The sequence below is a fragment of the Sciurus vulgaris genome (genome assembly GCF_902686455.1).
Source record: "Sciurus vulgaris genome assembly, chromosome: 1".
NCBI lineage: Eukaryota > Metazoa > Chordata > Mammalia > Rodentia > Sciuridae > Sciurus > Sciurus vulgaris.
This window is the reverse complement of record NC_136461.1, coordinates 32065528-32087825: the sequence shown is the minus strand read 5'-3', so window position 1 is coordinate 32087825 and position 22298 is coordinate 32065528. Positions and strand designations below refer to the sequence as shown.

The window sequence follows — 22298 nt, the reverse complement described above, 5'->3', positions numbered from 1 at the left end:
TCTCAAATTCTGGAGTCTGGAAGTCTAAGACCATTGTGTTAACTGGGTTGGTTTCTTCTGAGACCTCTCTTCCTGGCTTGTAGATGGCTACCCTCTTGCTATGCCCTTACACGGTCCTCTGTGAGCATATACATATATCCCTGGTGTCTTTTTGTGTGTCCAATTTCCTCTTCTTATAAGGATACTGGTCAGATTGAGTTAAAGTACACATTAGTGGATTCAATTTTAACTTAACTCTTTAAAGGCCATATCTCCAAATACCTTCACACCCTGAGGGACTAGAAGTTAGGGCTTCCACACACTGACTTTTTGGGGGACAGATGAGCTCTAGCATTCACATACCAAGTACTGTGAGAGTCTTAGCACTGTCATATGCTGCATAGATAGATAAAGAAGATAGGAAAAACTAGCTCCTATTATGACATTGATACCATCTCAATTGTTATTTTAAAAATTAGTCCTTTATAAGCCATAATTCTCTAAAAACCAGGTTCATTGATTTTACTGTTACAATGCCTTGATAATAACCTGATGATATTGTTGGGTTAAAGTTGAGTTAATGTTGAGTTAAAGTTTAGGATATTAGCTAAGCAGGATTATTCCAGAAGGAAAAATGAGAAGTTTCTCTTTTAATTAAAATGGAAAAGTAGAAAGTTTGAGATCATTCTGAGATGTCTAGTTTTGCTAAACTAAAATTTTAGTAGAACTATAAGAATAATATACATTTATTATATGACAGTTTTATATTGAATACTCACATTTGCCAAGCACTGAACTAAGATGAAAAGATACTTGTTCCCAGGCCATGAGGAGCTCAAAGTTCAGAATTACCTTTTTATGTCACCTGTTTTGGATCTCATGTCCACCTTAGTGCAGGCCAGCTCAATATGTACCTTCAGTCAGTTCAGTAGATGTTGGCCTTATCTCCAGGTGTATTTACATCCACTTTTGCCTTTTACCTTTAAACTGACTCAGATGGTCTATTTCTATCTTCCACAGAAGCATTTGATTGAATTCTGCTACACTGTTGCCCAGAAATATCTTTTTGAACGAAAATACGCAGAAGCTGTTCCAGCAGCTTTGCATTCCCTTCGCTTCCGCAGGAGTGTGTATGGCCTGAGTTCAGTAGAGCTTGTACCTGCTTATCTGCTGTTGTCTGAGGCCAGCCTTGGTAAGTAGCACTGACCTAGGACCCCTGGAGCCCCAAAGAAGTGCTATATTGGGACTTGTCGGGGACCACAAACTCCAGCCTCATCCAAAGGCTGGTGTCTTCCCCAAGACACCTGTTGTGGAAGAGCAGGCTGCTATGAAGTTTGACATGATGTAGGGAATGAGATGCCACACTTAAGCCTACAGCTGACAAATCCTCTGAAGATGGCCTATGCAAAAAGAAGAAATTTAACTAGGCATGATGGTCCATGCTTTTAATTCCAGCTATTTGGGAGGCTGAGGCAGAAGGATCAAAAGTTCAAGACCAGTCTCAGCAACTTAGTGAGACCCTGTCTCAAAACTAAATTAAATTTAAAAAATGAACTGGGGATGCAGAGGTAGCTCCTGGACTTAATCCCTGATACCAAAAAAAAAAAAAAAAAAAAAAAAAAAAAAAAAAAAAAATTATTGGAGATTGGAGTTTCATGAGACGCTAGAATTGGAAAACTATAAGAAACCAGGGCTGGTACTCTTAGTTTGTTTCTTGGTCTTTGTTTCTTGTCTCTCTTTCTCTCTGGGTACCAACTCTGTTTTTTCCTTTCTATAGAGCAGATTTTAATACCCTAAGATTATTGTAGAAGATAGCTACCCTAAAATGTCAGATGTAGTTCTTAAATTTACATGTCTTCTAAGTTCAAGGTAGGTAATAGAAACTAATTAGCATCTTATTTCCAATTACAAATTTCTAGAAGTTACTGTTTTGTTGATCCAGCTTGAATTTGATATCTAACCCTGTTCTTTGGAGTCAGGGTCCCCATAGTTCAGAGATAGGAAACCACTGCTACAAAGTGGAAGAGGCAATTCTGAGAGTGGGAAGTACATAGTGGCTTCTACAAGAGTATTAGCACTTAGAGAGGAATTAACATTCTTGAGCACCTACAGTGTTTGGGGGCCCTGGACTACCACATTGGGCATCTAAATAACCATCGTTTTATTAAAAAAATTTAAGTAAAACTTTTGGAAGTAGAAAGAATCCCACCCCTATCCCCACTTTGCCATCTGAGAATAAGTTGCTTACTTGTTACCCTGTCTCTGGAATGTTTCAGCATATATTTCCTGTAAAGACATTTTGCTGTCATCTACAAAGAAGCCTCTACTCAGTTTTTTCCAATTTTCCCAATAACATCTTCATAGCAAAAAAAGTTAGAGAATCAGAAAAAGTTACAATTCATTTGGTTGTCACATGCCTATGGTTTTCATTATGGAATAGTTTCTCAATCTTTCTGTGACTCTTATGACCTTGAAACTTTTAAAGATTATTGGCCAATTATTTTATAAAGCATCTTTCCATGGGGGTTTGCCTGTTTCCTCATGATTAGACTCAGGTTATGAATTTTTGTAGGAATATCGCAGAGATGACAATGTTCTCCTCATTCCCTCTTGTAAGTTGGCATGCTTTTTTCAATTTTTCCATTACTAATGATGTTAATTTCATTTTTATCATGATCAACAGCAATTGGAAAATATTAGATGGAAAACTCCAGGAATAAATAACTTAAAAGTTTTAAATAAATTTTATTACAGTATATTATTATAATTACTCTATCATTAGTTCTTGTTAATTTCTTCCTGTACCTAATTTATAAATTAAACTTTATCTTAGGTTTGTATATATAGGGAAAACAGTATATATGTCTGGGGTTGTAGCTCAGTGGTAGAGCACTTGCCTTGTACGTGTGAGATACTGGGTTTGATCCTTAGCACCACATAAAAATAAATAAATAAAATAAAGGTAGTGTGTCCATCTACAATAAAAAAGAATTTTTAAAAACATGTTATATATATTATATATAATATATATATATGTATATATATATATATAATATCTAGGTCTTGGAATATGTCCCCCGCAGATAAAGGGGGGTTATTGTAATAAAATGGTTGTTGTTTTATTTTGGGCAGCAGTACATAACTAGAAGACTGAGCTGCAAAGTTGCAGACTCACTTGTACCAGGTTATATTATAATCATTGCACTTCTGAATTTTTTTAGTCACCAGTATGTGGACAAAAATTTGAACAATTTAATTTAAAAATCTCAACTGGCTTTGTTTTCAATTCCAGAATTAGACAACACCTCATTCCATAAAGTAGAACAAGTGTTCCTGATGTTCATTTTAATTACTTTAATAAGGTGGTATCTGCCAAGCTTCTTCTCCGTCATGTTATTCTTTCTCCCCTATGGGGGCAATGATTTTGTAATTTTAATTGTATGGAGCAGTATGTTAAAGTCATATTCCTTATTAAACTTTCAATGTAGTCATTCTTTTATTTTTAAGTATAAATTCTTGGTTTCCTATTTTTTTAGTGGGTTATAATTCATTGCTACTATTAATTTGGTTCTCAAGCTGCTTCCAATTTGATCTGTGTCAGGTCCCGCCCACTCTGTCTTCTGAGTCTCCTTGGCACTCACCATTGATATTTGATCTTTTTCTGGAACATATCTCCAAGCATCCCTGATTCCATTCCATGGAAAGAGAAGTGCAAAAACCAAGAACTGTACACTGTTGACTCATTGCTGCTCCCAGCCTGTCTCAGTGGACGGAGTTAAAGAACATGTGTAAACATGTATGACGATGAGCCTATACCAGTACATCCAAATCCTGTACAATACCACACCCAGGTGTCAACCTCATTTTCTCCCATTCTGTATTTGTAGTGCCTTTTTGGCAGTGAGAGAGCTGGCTTCCATGTTCATAAATCTATTTATATATTTAATCAATCCCCTCCCAATATGAGCCTGTCCTCCATCTCCAGCCTCTCGCTTCCCCCTCTTCTACCTCCATGAGCTCTGACTCTTCATTCCAGGCCACCTCTTCTTCATGGACACCTTCCTTACTCTTTTTAGGCTCTCACTCCCTGTTTACCTATAGGAATGCTTCCTCACCCCACTCAGGTCTGGCACCCTATTCCAGCCTGTCCTTCCTCCAAACTAGTGGAAAGAGCTTTGGACAAGGAAATACAATCCAGGTTCTATGTGTGTCTGACACCGACTAGCTGTGGAATTTTGGGAAAGTCATCCTGACCCAAGTCCCATCACCTCACACCTGGACTACTGTTCACTAACTGATCTCCCCACATGTTCTCTGATCTCCACATAAAAATGTGATCAGATCACTCCCCTAAATGAAGATCAAATTCCTAAAGCAACCTATAAAGCCCTGCTTGTTCTAGCCCTCAGAGATTTCTCTTACCTCCATTCTCTTACCTTATCTCTCTCTCTCTTTCTATACTGCCTTCTCTCAGTTCCTCAAAGGTGTGGAGATGTTTCCTTGTTCTGAAAGTCTCTTCTCTGACCATTCCCTGCACTTCTCCTTCTTTCCTCTTCACCTAATTAACTCCTAGTCAAACCTCAGGTCTCAGCCAAAAGTTACTACCCTCTTGTCTAGAAGCCTTCCCCAGGGTCCTACACCTAGTTGGTTGGGTCTGTTGTTTAATACACTCACTTAGAAACCACCTGTTTTCTGAGCACTTACTCCACTGATAGGTATATATTCATTGTGAGATTAATTAATTAATGTCTCCCTCTCTCCTGCTCAGGGAGAACTGGTTCTGTGCCTATTCTTACTCAGGGCAGAGATGTTACTAAAAAACTTCTCTCATGGTAGGTACCTGGCACCCAGGCAGCACTGTGTAAGCATTTTTTGAGTCCTTGTCACAGGATTACTTTGGGGTTAAGTGAGTTCATAGGTAATGATCCGAAAGCTGGAGAGTACTGTTGAAATTGCAATTTCACGACCACACCGGGTCACTGATTTAAACCTTGCCAACTGTAGTAGGCGACTTTCTGTTGTGATAAATACCTGAGAAAAATCCGTGTAAGGTGGGGGGGGGGGGGTATTTATTTTGATTCATAGTTTCCGAGCTTTCAGTCCATGGTTGCTTGATCAAGTTGCTTAGGCCTGCGATGAGGGAGTACATAGTAGCAGAAGTGTGTGGCAGAGGAAAGGGGCTCACCTCGTGGCAGTCAGAGAGAAAGGAGGCGCTGGGGACAAGATACGCCCCCAGTGACCTAGTTCCTGCAGTTAGGCCCCACCTCCTAGTGTTTCCACCCCCTCACAATAGCACTGTCAGTTGGGGATCAAGCCTTCAACCCAGGAGCCTGTTGAGGACATGTTAGATCCAAACCTTAACACCAACCTTTTTGAGACAGTAAGTAAATCACAGAATTTGGGCACATGCCCCAAATTCCCATCTTAGAGATTCCTCCAGACTGAATTGGAAAATTAACAGATATTTAGCCTTTTCTTTTTTCCTTCCTATCTCCTTCTTTCCTTCCTTCCTTTCTTTTTCTTTTCTATTCCCTCTTCCTCCTCTTCCTCCAATTCCTCCCCCTCTTCCCCTTTCTCCTTGTCCTCCTCCTCCTCTTCCTCCTCCTCCTCTTCTTCTTTTAAAAAACTTAGTAATTTTAATCAACTAGAAAAGGCATTTTCAGGAACACTTGAAGGAGAGGCCACCCTACCCATCTCTGCCATGGTCGTCAGTGCTTTGGGAGCAGGAGCGGCTGGGTTCAAATCGCTGCTCTTTCTTTACTGGTTGGGTGATTTTAGGCACTGAGCTCTTCCTGACCTCAGGGCTGGAATGCTCTTTTCTCTTTCACACATGGCTGACTTTTATTCACCATTCAGGTCTGTGCTTAGAATAAAAGAACAGTTACCTAGGAACTAGGCCCAGGAGGAAGGACAGAGCGGAAGTCCCTATATGAGTAGTCCCTGTCTTCATCTCCTCCCCCTGTATTGGTGCCATCTTCACTGCTGCATTCATCATATGAACACTCCACACCCGATCACGGGTGCTGCTCTGCGGAATGCCGTCACAGGAGTTTCTATTCAGTTCTGACAACCTCCCAGACAGGCTGCTGTTATATGTCTTTATAGCTAAACATGAAGTTTTAAGTGTGAAGAGTATTCTGAGTATCAGAAATAAAGGCCACTCTCTTTTCCCTCGCCTTCTGCATTCCTTAGTAAGGCCGTGTTGTCCGTTCTGCCCTTCAACGCTTCTCTCGTGTCTACTCCATCTCCATTCACTGACCTGGCTCAGTCTCTTTTCTTTGCCTGAACTATTTCAAAAGTCTTTTAGTGAATTTACTCCCTTTATTCCTCCCTGCTGGTCCTGCCTCCACATTGGTTTCAGGTCTTTCTAAATCTAAATCCACTTCTTTCTCCCTTTCTGAAAATCTTCCCATTTTGTCCCCAGGCATCGTTTCTTGGCATGACTTACAAACCTGGGCCTGCCTCTTGACCCCATCCCTGCCACTCCAGCTCCTGCGCTCTGTGCGCTAGCCTCACAGACCTGAAGTTCTCCAAACGTGACCTACTATTTCGGATCTCCATGACTTTGCATATGCTGTCACCCCCGCCTGGGATGCCCTCCCCTCCCTCTCTCATCTAACTGGGAAACTGTTCATCCTCACCACCCTGCTCAGACTCAGTGGACCATGCCTCTCCCAGCTCCATTGTCCCTCTCCATCCCATTCTTGGAATGAAATATTTCTTATTCTCAGCCACTTTCAAACCATTTGTTCCTACCATCACATGTGTACTCTATTAGAAACAGGTGTTTTCATGTTGCACATGCCTTTCCCCAGCCCATCTGTGAATTTTTCAAGTGTGATAGCTTTGATTTATCTTTAATTCTTACTACTCAAAGCAAGGCCTTAAAAGGTGTTCAGTTCGCTAAGTATTGTTTTTAAAATTGAGATGTAATTTACATACCATAAAATTCACTCTTTTAAAGTACAGTTCAATGGTTTATTCACAAGGTTGTGTGACTATCACCAATATCTAATTCCACAACAGTTTCATCATCCCTCAAAGAAACCCTGTAACTGCTAGCAGTTACTCCCTGTTAACCCTTCCTACCCACCCTCATGTGCCTCTAGCCACTACTAATCCACTTTCTGTCTATATGGATCTGCCTATTATAGACATTTCAAATGAATGGAATCATATAATATGTGGCTTTTGATGTCTAACTTCTTTTATTTAGTATAATGTTTTCAAGGTTCATTCACATTGTAGCATATTATCAATGCCTTTTTCTTTTTCTGATTGAATAATATTCCACTGATTATAGATATACCACTTTTGCTTACCTGCTCATAAAATGATGGATGTTTAAGTTGTTTCTATCTTTTGGGTTTTTTTTTTTTTTTTTACTATTCTAAATAGGCTGCTATGAACATTCATGTGCAAGTTTTTGTGTCAATGAATATTTGAGTTAATGAACAAACAAGTGAAGGAGTGGTGAATCTTATTTCATCATGTATTGTTTTCATCACATGTCCTTTGTAACCTGCTTTACTGCTTTTGGGCAGGTCTTGGCCGGATTGTTCAGGCTGAAGAATATCTATCCCAAGCCCAATGGACAGTCCTCAAATCAACCGATTGTCAGAATGCAACACACTCATTACTGCATCGGAACCTGGGACTTCTCTACATGGCCAAGAAGAACTATGAGGAAGCCCGATATCATCTGGCCAATGATGTAAACAAGTTGAATTATAACACCTAGATGTTTCCAAGAATAGCTCTGTTCAGTTTTTTAATTTTTATACTAAGCATTTCTCGAAAACTTTCTGTTTGAATATACCCTTTGTTGGGTATTACCAAGAATACATCTAATGGCCTGAATTTAAGCCTTTCCACTTCCTGGCCATGCCACTTTGGCCAGGTTACATCTTCCCTGAGCCTCAGTTGCTCTAAGGGTAATAAGCAGGGACAGACTGATTCCTGATTAAGAGAAGCGCTTTGCTCCTAACCTCAACTCTGTTGTTTCACTACCCACATAGTCTGGGGCAAATTACTTTACCTCTTTTATTGCTTGCAAGACAAAAAAAAAAAAAAAAAAAAAAAAAAAAAAAAAAATCATAAAAACAGTTTCTGCCACTTTGGGTCATTGCAAAGATTAATAGTAGAACAATATATGTACAGTACTTTGGCTATTTTTAAAAATAATGTCTACTTCAGAGTGTGGTTATTAAATTTAAATGAGCTAGATCTATAAGAAAGCACTTATAAACTATAAAACTCTATGAATGTTAGATAGGATAATGAGGGCGATAACCAAGCTGTTCTTCCAAAATTATGAGATTCCTATTAAGATTTCAGTATTGAAAAATATTATAAGAGAGGAGTTCCTGAGCCTGAAATCTGGGTTAGGTTGGGGCAGATTGCACTTTCCATGTAGGTTAGTTCTTTCTTTAGCTTCTCCACTACTCTCTCCGTCAGGCAACCTTCCCTCTGGTTGTATGCCACAGTACAATATCTATAAATTCATTCTGATGCTGGTTATTTCCCATACTCCAAATTTATTCTTTGTCTTGGTAGACTCACTTCCATGGAATACGCAACCCAGACTCCATTGCTGTGTGATTTTGGTTGAGTTTAGAGAATGGGAAGCAGAGCAGAGGAATGGAGGGTTGGGCAGAGAGTTTGGGGTATTTATTTTCTCTGCTTCCTTCCTGCCCCACCTTTGCTCTGGCAGGTCAATCAGTGTTCCTCTGTGGCCACAGTGCCAATCAAGTGACCTTCTTCCATAGTGCTAACACTGGCTGGTGTTACCCCAATTTTCTACCCTTGCTTTTTGAGATGTAGAATGATAATGGTTTCTTGCTGTTGGTTGTCCTTAATGCTTCACTAACCCTTGTTGGTTCCTTAACCCTTTCATATCTCAAATATTCTTTCTACCACTCTATCTTCAGGCAGTCCTTTTGTGGGTGACATCCTTTCAGCTTGGCCCCTTGACCAGTCATTTGTGTGTCTTCTCTCTCCTCTGCATCCTCCAACAAATTAAGCAGAGGCACATTCTGTCTTGAGCTGGGCCTCTCAGTTATGAATTATATCAAACTCACATTCTTCAACCTAGCTTTTTATTCCTCTAAACACATAATTTTATTGATATCTACCATAAAATTCACCCATTTTAAGTGTGCAGTTCAATGGTTTTTAGTACATTTACAGAACTGTGCAGCTATCAGCACAATTGAGTTTTGGAATATTTCCATCGCCCCCAAGAAATCCTTTACATCCATTTGTAGTCACTTCTCATTCCCACTCCAGGCCCAGGCAACTGCTTTTTGATTCTTTAGATTTGTCTTTTCTGGACATTTTATATAAACAGAATCACATATAGAACTTGGATCTGACTTCTTACACCTTGCATAATTAGTTTGGATTCATCTGTATTGTTAGTTCATTTTTTTGACTGAGTAGTAGTCCTTCATCCTGTAGAGACCACAATCCATTCATCATTTGATGGGACATTTCATATGCTTCTATTTTGGGCTGTAATGAATAATGTTGCCAAAACATTTGTGTATAAATCTTCATGTGGACACGTGTTCTCGATTCTCTTGGATAGGTACCTAGAAGAGGAATTGCTGGATCACATAGTAATTCTATGTTTGACTTCTTGAGGAGCTGCCAAACTGTTTCCCTAGAGGTTGCACCATTTTACATTCCTACCAGCAACATGCGAAAGTTACATTTTTCTCCTCATTCTCACTAGCACTTGTTGTTTTCTGTGTTTTTGATTATAGTCATCCTACTGGTGTGAACTGGTATCTCATTATGGTTTTATTTTGCATTTCTCTAATGACTATCAATGATAAGCATTTTTTGTGTGTGTGCTTATTATTATTAGCCTATTTACATATCTTTCTGGAGATATTTCTAGATCCTTAGCCCATTTTTACATTGGGTAATTGTAAAAATTCTTTCTGTGTATTCTGGATACAGGAACTTTACCTGACATGATTTGCAAAGGAATTCCAGGATTATTATTTTTCTTCCTGCAATAGATTTATTTTTCCAGTTGTGCATTTGGAACAGAGGACATCAGGACCTCAGGAGGCTATTTCCACCTGGCTAATATCTTCTATGGCCTTCAAAAATTGGACCTAGCAGACACACTATACACTAAGGTGAGCTGGGGAATGTGGGAACTGAGTCTTGGCATGCAGGCCAGGTATATGAACAACTGGTGTCAGACCATTCATGAGAAATATACCATAAAGAGAGGCTCAGAGAAATAAAGGAACTTGCCCAAGGTTACAGAGCCTGCTACATGGATATACTCTATTTTGCTTTCTTCCTGTTTCTCTACTACCAAAATAGACTAATCCCTTGCAACTAATAAATGATGGGTTTGTAAGAACCAGAGCTTACGAGGCTCTGTCATAACCATGGAAGCAAGCTAATGTGGGTATATTGAGGTGAATGACAGAAAAGAACTTTTCAAAGGACATTTATTGCTGCAAGGTACTGTCAAGAGATCGAAGAACATGAGAATAGCCAGGCAGGGTGGCACATGCTTGTGATCCCAGCTATTTGGGAGGCTGAGGCAAGAGGATCACAAGTTCAAAGCCAGCTTGGACTTAGAAACAGCTGTCCAAAATTTTCAATTTAAAAAAGGGATGGGCATGTAGCTCAGTGGTAAAGTGCTTGCCTAGCATGCACAAGACCCTGGGTTAAATCCCCAACACAAAAACAAACAAAAGAAAAATAAACTGTGGTATATATATATATATATATAAAATATTACTCAGCCTTAAAGAAGAATGAAATTATGGCATTTGCCAGTAAATGGATGGAATTAGAGAATATTATTGCTAAGTGAAATAAGTCAATCCCAAAGAACCAAAGGCCAAATGTTTTTTCTCTGATATGCGGATGTTAATTCACAATAAGGTGTGTGTGGGGGAGAATAGAGACATTTTGGACTAAACACAGGGGGAAGAAGGGAGGGGAAGGGCATGAGGGTAGGAATGATAGTAGAATGAATTGGACATTATTACCTTATGTGCATATATGATTACGTGACCTGTGTAACTCTACATCATGTATAACCAGAAGAATGAGAAGTTATACTACATTTATGTATGATGTGTCTGTCATGTATTATTAGAACAAATAAAAACGACATGAGAGATTTAAGTTCTATCTTTACATGTAAAAAACTTGGAACTGTTTCCAATATATTAAGATATCAGTTATGTTCATTCAGTATCACATCACTTATTCTGCAACTGTTTCTATGTGTGATACAGGCTCTCATGTTGTGACTCTTAATTCATATTTTAGGGACATTTTGGTGGAGTTGAAAACCAAAGCGTTTTGGAGTCAGACAGACCTGGGTTTAAATCCAGGATATGCCACTTAACAGCTCTTCCCAAAGTCCAGTGTGCTCATAGTTTCTCTGATTCTCAGTTTATTTACATATAAAATGGAAATAGTAAGAATATTACCTCAATTATTTTATTGTGAGAATATAAGGGTATAAGTTAGTATGGGTCCCATGAATAGTAGCCATTGTTATCAGATCCCACCAGGATTGCCCCAGATGAGCCTGTTATGTGTCCTTCGCAGCCTATCCCTGACCACATTACTTTGGCCAGGCTTTTGGGGTTCCTAGGGCTGCCTTTGCCCCCAGCTCAGGAACCCTGGCCCCCTGTGCTACATTTCCACTTGGCTGATCTAACAGCTGGGGCCTGATTGTCTGATAGCTGTCTTCCTTTCTATCAGGTCTCCGAGATCTGGCATAAATATTTGAATGATCACTATCAAGTCCTCTCACAGGCTCGTGTAGAACAAGCAGATTTACTGCACAAACGATTTGTGAATGACACTGGCTTGGGTAAGTGCTAGTTCTCCCTAGGAAGCAGAGTGGTGACATCATCCTACCTCATCACAGGCCTTACTCCTAACAGGGAGAATAGCCTTTCCCGTCATGGGGCACATTAGTGCCACCTTCCCATCTTAGTGATGGGGATACCTGAGAGCTTTTACCTGGGCTGGGAAGAATTCAGATCCTTATCATGCACAGCTCTCAGGGAGTTAATAAGGGACAGATTTGGAGGGATAAATGACCCTAAAGAACATCCATTTCTTCTATACTATCCTTCCAGGGGACATAAGCCAAGAGAGGGTCTCTACACAGTTTAGCCAGGTAGGTGGCACATGTCCGTAATTCCAGCCACACTGGAGGATAAGGCAGGAGGATTTCAAGTCTGATGCCAGCCTTAGCGACTTATCAAGACCCTGTCTCAAAATGAAATAAAAGGCTGGGGGTGTAGCTCAGTGCTAGAGTACCACTGGATTCAATCCCCAGTAATAAAAAAATATATATAAAAAGTTGCATTGCTGATTCCTTCTTATGTTTTATATACATTTCTCCTTTACAGAATAGTGAACTCCTCTGAGGCAGTGCCAGACATGATTTATGTCTATCCCCAGGTTCAGCAAGGGACTGAGTGTTGAAAGCACTGTACAGTAGCATGCCCTCTGAGATAATAAAGACAAGGGATCTAGTTTCTGCTCAAAAGAGACATTCAGTACAGTGGGTGATACAGTACCTATGTGCAGTAATAAAGAACATTCCCACAAGCATAAATCATATTACAAGATGAGTGCCAGAATGAAGGAGTGGGGACAGCTGCGGGGTGTTGAAGGGAGACTTTTTAAGAGGAAAGACTTTGAGGGAAGGTTTAAAAAATTAATTACTTTATTGGGTTTTCTCTCATTATGAAAGTGGTTCGTGGTATAACAGAAAACTTGGAAATCATAGATATCCAAAGATCACCAACCTTAACATGGTGTTATATGTCCTTTTGATCTTTTTCTTTAAGTTTATTACTTAAATACATGTGTTTTAGTACCTGGCTCATAGTAACTGCTTAATAACTAGTGTCTAATGTGGGACCAAAACCACTGGGGGAAAATGTAACAGATTCATGTGAGGAAGCAGAAATGCTCTTGCTTAAGCATTTGGACTTGGGGAGAGGAATTAAGCCACTACCATGGCAAAATATTCCCCTTGCTCCCTCCATCCACTGTAGAGTGGAAGCTGAAGTGCACCCAAGGAACCCGGCTGTGACAAATGCCCTGGGTTTAGGAGTCCAAGAGATTTATTAGAGTTCACGATCTGAAAGAGAGACACCTTAGCAACTTTGGGACTTGCAGAAGAGCATTTTTTAGGTTACTTTGGTAATGACATGCCCGGCAGTGCTAGAGGGCTGCCTGAAGCTGTCCCACTTCCTGCTCTGTATGTGGCACAGTCCTTCTTCAGCTGGAGAACTTGCTGTGATTTGTGCTGTTTCCATTGGAACCCCATGAAGAGACCAGCCCCCTGCCAGCTGAGGGCTTCTGGTGAGGGCATGCTCAGCTGCCCAGTGCCTGTGTTTCTGGCCTCCCTTTTTCATGCAGATGAAGCCCAGGAAGCAGAAGCCATTCAGATCCTGACTTCAATCTTGAACATTCGAGAATCAACTTCTGACAAAGCTCCTGAAAAGACCATCTTTGTTCTAAAAACCCTGGTCATGCTTCACTACCTGATGATGAATTCTTCCAAGGTAAGTTTTCCCGGAGGCAGCAAGTGTAAAATGCAGATAGAAATCCATCAAGTAGTTAAATCCAGCAGGGTTTGCCCAATTCCACTAGCTTTTTGCCCTAAGAGCAAGCCCTCACTCCAGAAAAGTTCACATTTTCATGACATTTCTCATTCAGGGAGTCCAGCCTGCCCAATGGGACCTGGATTATCTTCTCCCCTCAGGGGAGCCTTCCCAGGATCGGGGCAGTGTGGGGAGCCTGCAGGGCAGGAGGTAGGAAGTGCTGCTCTAACTACACTCAGGTACTGAGTTCCCTTTTGCTGCAGAGATTCAGGCCAGGAATGAACTGCTATGAAATGGTAAAAAGATAACTGTCTTTGAGTAATGAAAACATGCCAGTTACTCTCTTAAGCCCTTTACCTAATTATCATAACAAATTTATGTACTTAGTATTTTATTCTCATTTTAGAGATAAGAAAACTGAGGCACAGAGAGGCTCAATTCTTTGCTCAGTTTCTTAGTAAGTGGTAAGTCTAAGGCTTATTGATTTATAAATGGAGTGATTCACTCATTCATTCAAATATTTATTTAGCATCTACTATTTACTAGGCACTCTTCTAGGACTGGGGATACAGTGGTGAACAGTAAGACAAATTCCCTGTCTCTGGAACTTATAATTTTTGGAGGAGGGAAAGTCACAGTAAACAAGAAATTGTATAAATGTGTAATATAATTTCAGATAGTGAAACTTACCATAGGAAAAAAACAAAGTAGGCTGGGGAGAGTGTGGGGGCTGTCCTTTATCTGTGGGTGATATGGGAAAATTTGTTTCCCTTCCCTACCCCTCCTTCTCTTCCGTCCATAAACTTTTAATTAATACCTACTTATACATCAGGGCTTGGGGAAGCTCACAGTCAGATATTATAATAGAGTGTGACCAAAGCCCAGGGCACTGTGGGAGCCCAGAAATGGGGCACTGGCCCAGTCTGGAATGAGTGGGATGGATTATGGAATGTAAAAGTATTCCCACTGAACTCTCAAATTTATATTGGTGAAAACCTCCTTTCTGCAGTACAGGATCCAATTTTGGGGAAGTTATTATCCCACAGTGTGTTAGGATGTTAGATCTGTCAGAGTTCCTCAGACCAAAGGGACACATCTGTACATCAGCACCTTTCTTCCTTCAGGTCTTTTCTCTGCTGTCTTTTCAGTGACACTTTCCTGAGCCTCCTGTCTAAAACCCTACCACCGCCTCTAATGCTTCTGACCCCTCTTTCTTGTTTATTTCATTCCTTAGCATTTATCACTAGTTAAGATACTATTATGTTTTACTTGTTTTGTTTATTGTCTTTCTCCCCTACAATATTGTAAGTTCCATGAGGACAGGAATTTCTGTCTCCATTCACAATACCTGGAATATAGCATCCAGTCAGTAAAAATATTCAGTAAATATTTTTTAAAAGGGAGGAAGAAAGAAAATGAGGGAGAAATAGGAAACCAGAGACTATCCCAAAATGTCCTGTGGAGCCTTTGCCCAAGTCAAATGGCTCCCAAGATTATCCCAGGATGGTAATTTATTTGTGGCACCTGTCAGTTCTGTGCCTCCCAGTGTTGATCTGTAGGTCCCCAGTTAAGATCCTAAAAGGAGCCAGGTCAATCCCAGCAACTCAGAAGACAGACTGAGGCAGGAGGATCACAAGTGTGAGGCCAGCTGGAGATATAACTCAGTTGGTAGAGTGCTTGGCTCACATGCACCAAACCAAGGTCCTGGGTTTAATCCCTAGCACTAAAAAAAAAAAAAAAAAAAAGGATAGAGCCTCAAGTTTGAGGCCAGCCTGGGCAACTTAGCAAAACCTTGTCTCAAAAATCAAAAAGGTCTGGGAATATAGCTCAGTGGAAGAGCACCCCTGGATTCAATCCCCATTACCACCAAAAAAAAAAAAAAAAGCAACAACCAAAACCCAAATATTCCTACAAAGATTTCAGTTTGCTAAGGAGCCCATTTGTACGTAGTTTGTCAAGTCAGATGGGTTTTTCTGGTGTCCCTACCCACCCAGCACAGGTGTGGCTAACTGTCCAAGACCCAGAGTAAATTCACAGGTTAGTGAGCCAGAGCTCACTGGCTGGTGTAGGCAGGTGATAAGTTCTCTCCCCTGTTTCTGGAATTAAGCACAAATGAAGCTTCCCAATGTTATGCGTTTCTGTGACAAGTTCCTTTTGTCACTTCAATTTTATTTCAGGCAGAGGAATATGCTATGCAAGCCCTCAATCTAGCCAAAAAACTGCAGCTCAGTGAAAATGAGCAAAACAACATTGAAGAATTACTAAGCCTCATTTCAACAGAAGAAGATCATCCCATTACTTAGTGACCCAGGAGCTCTGTGTCAGAGGCTACCTGGGCTATTGAAGGCCTAATACATTTCAGCCTTGCTCAGCAGCTATAGGTACTCTGGATTGCTGAAGGGTCCACACCTTTCCCATGGAACTGCACCCATAGCTGGGATTTTACATATTTCATATATGAGGGAATATAGAGCTTTAGGCATAGAAAGCTGTAAAACAATTGTTTATCATAACCTTGTACTTGGTTTATTATGATTTTTGTATGACTTTGAGTAATGCGTGGTTAGAACATTAACATGGTATTTGTAATTAAACCATGGTTTGTCATGTTTCCCAAAAGTCTCTCAGTGATTCATGTTTCATAAGTCTTTACTAAGTGAGAGATAAAGAATAGACTGTATTGGAGCAAAGTTTTCTATTGTACTGGAGTTAAGTTAGCATTAATCTGAGGTAGTTTGTGACAAAATATCCATTGTAATTCCTACAGCAATCACTAAGAAAATAACTCTTAAAATTAGTTAAAAATCAACAGAGACAAACAGAGAAACAAGATGTATCCCATTTGTTTACAATAAAAATAAATTTTAAAAAATCAACAGAGATTTAAACGGTCACTGGAAAAATTCACTTAAAGCAAAAGAAGGCAGTAAAGGAGGAATAGAGGAACAAAAGAGACATGAAACATTGAGAAGACAGCAAAATGCAGACCTAAACAAGAAATAAGGTCTTCAAAGTCAAGGGAGCTCCAGTACGCACAGGCTGCGACGCCATTCCAGGATGCTCTCTTTAACATCTCATACAATAATTTGAAGCAGATGTGAGCCATCATATACTCTGGAGGAGAGAGGCAATCTGAAAGGCCCCCTGTGATGCAGAGGACAGAGTTCAGGCCTTGTGCTCAGATATACCTGAGTTTAAACCCAGCTCTCTTACATGATAGCTTTGAGACCTTGATCCCACATGGCTTTATGCATTATTGTTGTGAAATGGTCCAGATGTGGCCACACATGTATCAACTTGTCCTGTCTTGATGACTTTGGACATTTAGCACATCCTTTTTTCCTCCTTTAGCTCTTTTCTGACCTTTCCAAAAAGCACTTTGCTTCCTTGGTAGATCTACACTCAAGGTGACGGTGTGCAGATCAGGAACCTGTCAGAGTTTTATGCTCCTCACTGTAGATTAATTCACTCAGATACAAATAATAAAAATATGTCAGATGGTTCACCCTGCTGCTTTATGTAGAACCAGATGGAACCTCCATTTCATACCTCTGGAGATTCTCATACTTCTCTGAAAGGGCTGTGAGTCCCTGGGATTACTTGTCTTTCAGCCATCTCTTCATCCAATTTGCAGCTTCAATTTAATATTCTCTAATCTGCATGGTATAACTATTCTTCTCTTTAGGAACACAGCTACTTCTTCTTTATTCTTACTCCCTAACCACAAATATGAACCAGCTCTTTCAAAGAGACTCTTAGTGAAGACTGGAGGGGTGAAGAGGAAGATCAACAATTCTACAGAAGATAATTTAAAAGAAAATATTAGAATTTCCCCATTCTAAAATTATCCTTTAAAGTCCATATTGTTACACTCTAGGTCTCTCCGTTACCGTATCCATTGGCCCCTCTCTATTTTCCCTCCAACCATTATGTTTTCTGTTCTCTCTAATCCTGAATTCCTGTTCATTAATACTTCTGCCCTGAATCTATTTGTAAAGTTATTATTTAAGTTAAATTCTTTAAATTTTTTGTTTCTATTCACTGATTTTCTTTTTGGTTATTATGGGCCATTATTTTTGCCTTTCTGTGTGTCCAGTAATTTCATTTTCAGTATTTCTTCTTTTCTAACATTTACATTTTAAAGGCCATAAATTTTCCTGAAAACAGTGCTTTAAATGATCCCACCTATTTTTAAAATGCAATGTTTTATTTTTTCTCAATGTTTTAAATTTTTTATGACTCCTGAGTCATTTAGAAATATGAATGTTAATGAGTTTTCCATAACTATGACAAAATACCAGAGATAATCAACTTATAAAGAAGGAAGATTTATTTTGAACCACAGTTGCAGAGCTTTCAGTCTATCATTATTTGAGTTCATTGTTTTGGGGCCTGTCGCAAAGTAAAACATTGTGACAGAGAGCATGAAGTAAAGCTAAGCTGCTTACCTCATAGTGGCCTGGAAGCAAAAAGAGAGAACAAGGGGCCAAGGTCCCAAATCCCCTTCAAGGGCATGCCCCCAATGTCCTGACTTCCTTCCATTAGGCACCCCCTCCTAAAAGTTCCAGTGCCACAGCTGGCAATCAAGTCTTTAGCATATGGGTCTTTGGGGGACATTTAAGATTCAAACCTTAACAACATGATTCTTAACTTCTAAAAGAAGGTGATTTTCTTTCTTTGTGTTGATCGATGGCTTAGTTTTATTGTGTTCATAGAACATGTTGCATAAAATTTTGATTGTTAGGGATTGCTTGAGATTTAGATATGGCCAGTATTTATAAAATGTTCTGCATGTGCTAGAAAAGAATGGAACTATTGGGGGAGCGTCCTGTATGTGCCCATTAAGTCAAATTTATTCATATTTTCAATTTTTGTTTTTGATATCAGGGATTGAACTCAGGGATGCTTAACCACTGAGTCACATCTTTAGCCCTTTTTTATATTTTATTAGAGACAGGGTCTTGCTGAGTTGCTTAGGGCCTCACTAAGTTGCTGAGGTTGGGTTTGAACTCATTTTCCTCCTGCCTTAGCCTTCCAAGCCCTTGGGATTACAGGTGTGTGCCACTGTGCCCAGCTTTTGCAAAATTTTTATTAATTCCCAAGAGAGGTATGTGAAATCCTTCCAATGTAATTGTGAATTTATCTGTTTCTCCTTGTAGTTCTGTCAATTTTTGCTTAGCATACTTTAAGGCTTTGTTACTAGACATGTACAAATTTAAATAGAATTATGTTTTCCTGGTGAATTGAATTTTTGTATTATCTTTTTGTATTATCTCTACCAGAACTTTTGACTTAGGTTATTTTAGTCTTAATATAGCTACACCCCTTTCCTTGGGGGCTGGATTGTTTGTTATCAGTTAGGCATCATCACCATTGCCTTCATCATTTACTTCTGTTTAGAGGAGGAACTTGGAACTGTAATCCCCAGCGTGCCCTCCCTTTTATGATTAAGGGTAAAATTCTGCCAATGAGGGCCAACTGCCCAAGATTTGGAAGCTGCATATGAAACTCTCATGAATCTCTCCGAGAATAATCTATTCCTGTTTTCCTGAAAGCATATTTCCTGTGAAAACAGCTTGCTCTGACTTTCCTTCTCTGATCTTTATCATTCAGCTATTTTAAAGGTTGCGTAAGTCTCTCATTCCCTCCATTAAATAAATCTGTTTATTCACAATATCTAGGGAGGCTTCTGTTTTCCTGACTAATCTGACTGAAACGCTTGATATTTCTTCTTGAAAATCTTTTACTTTTAATCTATATCTTTATGTTCTAGATGAATGTCTTATAAAAATAATGCAATTAGATATTTTATATCTGTAATTCTTAAAGAATCATTTAGTTCAGTTACATTTTGTTTGCATACTAAATTATTTAGGATTAAGTTTATGATCTTATTTGGTGCTTTCTATTTGTCCTGCATGTTAAATTTTCCTCTTTCTTTTGAATTGATTACTAGTTTTTTCTCATTCTGTTTGCTCTCACCCTCTGTTAGTTTGTTGGTTATATCCTGTGTTTCTGTTCTTTTAGTGATTACCCCAGAAATTTAAGCATTCATTCCTAACTTATCAAAATCTAATATTCAGGAAAACTTCACCTGCAAATACAAAGTCTTTAGAACCTCAACTACATTTACCCCCACCAAACTTATGTTATTACTGCTATTTATTTCAAACATATCTAAACTCACAAATCATAATTATCATTTTATAATTTTTTCATATTTTTCTTGCTTTTCATACCTCCTACCTGGGTTCACATTACTAATCAATCTTTTTTTAAGATATTTTTTAGTTGTAGATGAACACATATCTTTACTTATTGTTATGTGGTGCTGAGGATCTATACCCAGTGCCTCCCATGTGCAAGGCAAGCACTCTACCACTGAGCCACAACCCCAGCCCCTACTAATCAATCTTTTAGTATTTCCTATAATGAGGGCCTGCTGATGGCAAATTCTTAGGTTTTCTTCCTTTTAATATGAAAATGTTTATTGCCCCCATTTTTTGACTTTTCAATGAAAATGTATTTTATTTTTATACATGATATAGTGATGCAGGAAATAATCTCAATTCCAAAAAGCTCTGTGAAATATAGTTTACTTGACTCAAAAGAGTAGACCAGGAGCTCTGGTAATGCTGAAGATCCCTCAGAGTCATACAAGTGCTACTATTCATCTTCCCAATAGGGAATCCTATCTTTCCTAAGTATCTTTAGCAGAATTTGCAGGGGGTAGAGCTTATGAATCATCCCTGAAAGATCCTATTAATTTTTTTCTATTGTAAGCACATATGCATTGTTAGAAATTACATCATATTGTCTATGAATCTTTATTTAACAAAAATCTACTTTGAGTAGTTGCTTGGCATTCTTATTAACAACATTTTATCATTGCACAGCTATGGACCTGTGCTGTGAAATAGTCTTACGGGGACAATGATTAAAATAAAATTGCTCTGCTACTAGTAGGCCTCACCATGGTCCAAAAATGGCTACAAGTGCAAATGAGGTATCTCTGTGCTCACAATGACTACAAGGTATGACATCTGTCAGGTACAGTAGGGCACATGAAATAAACATTTAGCAAAGTAAATGCTTCAAAAAAGATGGTGAAGTATTATGGGAATGACAGAACTGTGCTACCTTTTCACTCAACAGAAAAAGTGTGTCTTTCCTTAAGTTCATCAAGATCGATGACAAAGTGATGGAGGTAAATATTTTATTTCACATGTATGCATACACAAACACACGGCTTTGATAGCTAATAAATATATCAATAAGAAGTTGGAGGTTTTAAAAGCATAAGAACAAGGTTAGTATTAGGAACAGGATTTAAAACCAGGATTATATAATCCCTTAAACATTGTCCCTTGCTTGCAAACTTTTTTCAGGATTGTAGATCTCCCAGAACATCTTAATGAACCTAGCCAAAACAGAAAAGAAAAAGTTTTCAATGAAGAAAGATGGTTGGTAGTTTGAAAGTTAAGTTTTACCATAAGAAACGAAATTGGATATCAAGGGTAATGAAGATAATAGCCAAAAATGACTATTGGAGTTTGTGTTTTGTTTTTCTGATTTGAATAGTGGTTGGTGTTTTGCATTCCAGTGAGGAAGCCCTGGAAGAGAGGCAGGAACATGGGAGAGAGATAAAAACATGAATTCTGTTGCAGTATGGTGACATTGAGGTATCATGAAACAGAGGAGAGATGAAAGGTGGGCAATTGGATATGCAATCTGACATTGATAAAAGAAGCCAGGGTTCAAAAGAAACTTGAGAGTATCATGTAGATGGTCATTAGTAACATGGAAATGGAGATCACCTAGGGATGAAATATAGATAAGAAAGAGAAGAGAGCCTACAGGAATGCCTGAGGAAACCAAACATCTAACAGAGCAGAGGCAAACCCAGCGGAGGAGGCTGACATAACTTCAGACTTATTCAGTGACTACTCAAATTCCCATAATACCTTTCACCTAGATTTCCCCAATGTTAACATATTACCACATTTGCTTTTTTCTTTCTAAAAGCACCCATTGTTTTCTGAACCATTTGAAAGTAATTTTCAGACACAATGTCTCTTTCTCCCTCAATCTTTAATGTGTATTTTCCAAAACAAGGACACTGTCTTACATATTCTCATCACTACAGTCATCAAAATCAGGAAATTAAATTGATACAATACTATCAGTCTATGCAATACACACTATGTTCAGATTTTACTGATTCAGTCCTTTCAGTGTCCAAAGTAAGAGTCAATCCCTGAGCAGACAGTGCATCCAGTTTCCCTGACTCTTTAGTCAGGGGAGACAGGGAAATTTATGTCTCATGAAAATTTCAGCCAAAATATTCTAATAAATGTAAATGTGAAGACCCTTGGGAGAGCTAAAGGGCTGTGAGTCTCAGAGTACATAGACCTAAGGTTGGTGGAAGAGTCCTTGGGAGAGATCTCTTCCCCGATTTAGGAAATCCCTGCAGTGAAAGCAGCAACCAATGGACAAACAGTAGGTACCAGTGTGACAGGACAGCTGGATGCCAGCAGCAGGAAGCTGGGAGAGTCTCAGAGGAAGACCACAGGACACTGAGAATAGAAGGGGAAGTTTCATGGGCTTTTTCCTTGAGGAGAGGCAATCTTGAGATTCACCAACTTGGTAGTTATCTAGAGCCAGCCTAAAGGTGTCTTCACTAGTGTCCCTTCTGCATGGTTC

The 22298-nt window shown here is 39.2% G+C and overlaps 2 protein-coding genes across 9 annotated transcripts in view; one reads left to right on the top strand and one right to left on the bottom strand.

The window, feature by feature from the left end:
- ZMYND12 (zinc finger MYND-type containing 12) overlaps window positions 1-19310 on the top strand; it is a 29095-nt gene extending 9785 nt beyond the window's left edge. For all 7 annotated transcript variants that reach the window (XM_079156335.1, XM_079156329.1, XM_079156333.1 and 4 more), the window contains 6 exons: window positions 1000-1171; window positions 7524-7693; window positions 10008-10130; window positions 11731-11842; window positions 13411-13556; window positions 15773-19310. In XM_079156335.1, coding sequence (XP_079012461.1) covers window positions 1000-1171; window positions 7524-7693; window positions 10008-10130; window positions 11731-11842; window positions 13411-13556; window positions 15773-15898 — 849 coding nt within the window. In that variant the 3' untranslated portion in view covers window positions 15899-19310. The remainder of the gene's footprint in view (window positions 1-999; window positions 1172-7523; window positions 7694-10007; window positions 10131-11730; window positions 11843-13410; window positions 13557-15772) is intronic.
- Window positions 19311-19429: 119 nt separating this feature from the next.
- The window catches only part of RIMKLA (ribosomal modification protein rimK like family member A), a 38050-nt gene continuing 35181 nt past the window's right edge, over window positions 19430-22298 (bottom strand). For both annotated transcript variants that reach the window (XR_013765970.1, XR_013765971.1), the window contains exon 6: window positions 19430-21015. The gene's annotated coding sequence lies outside the window, so the exon portion shown is untranslated. The remainder of the gene's footprint in view (window positions 21016-22298) is intronic.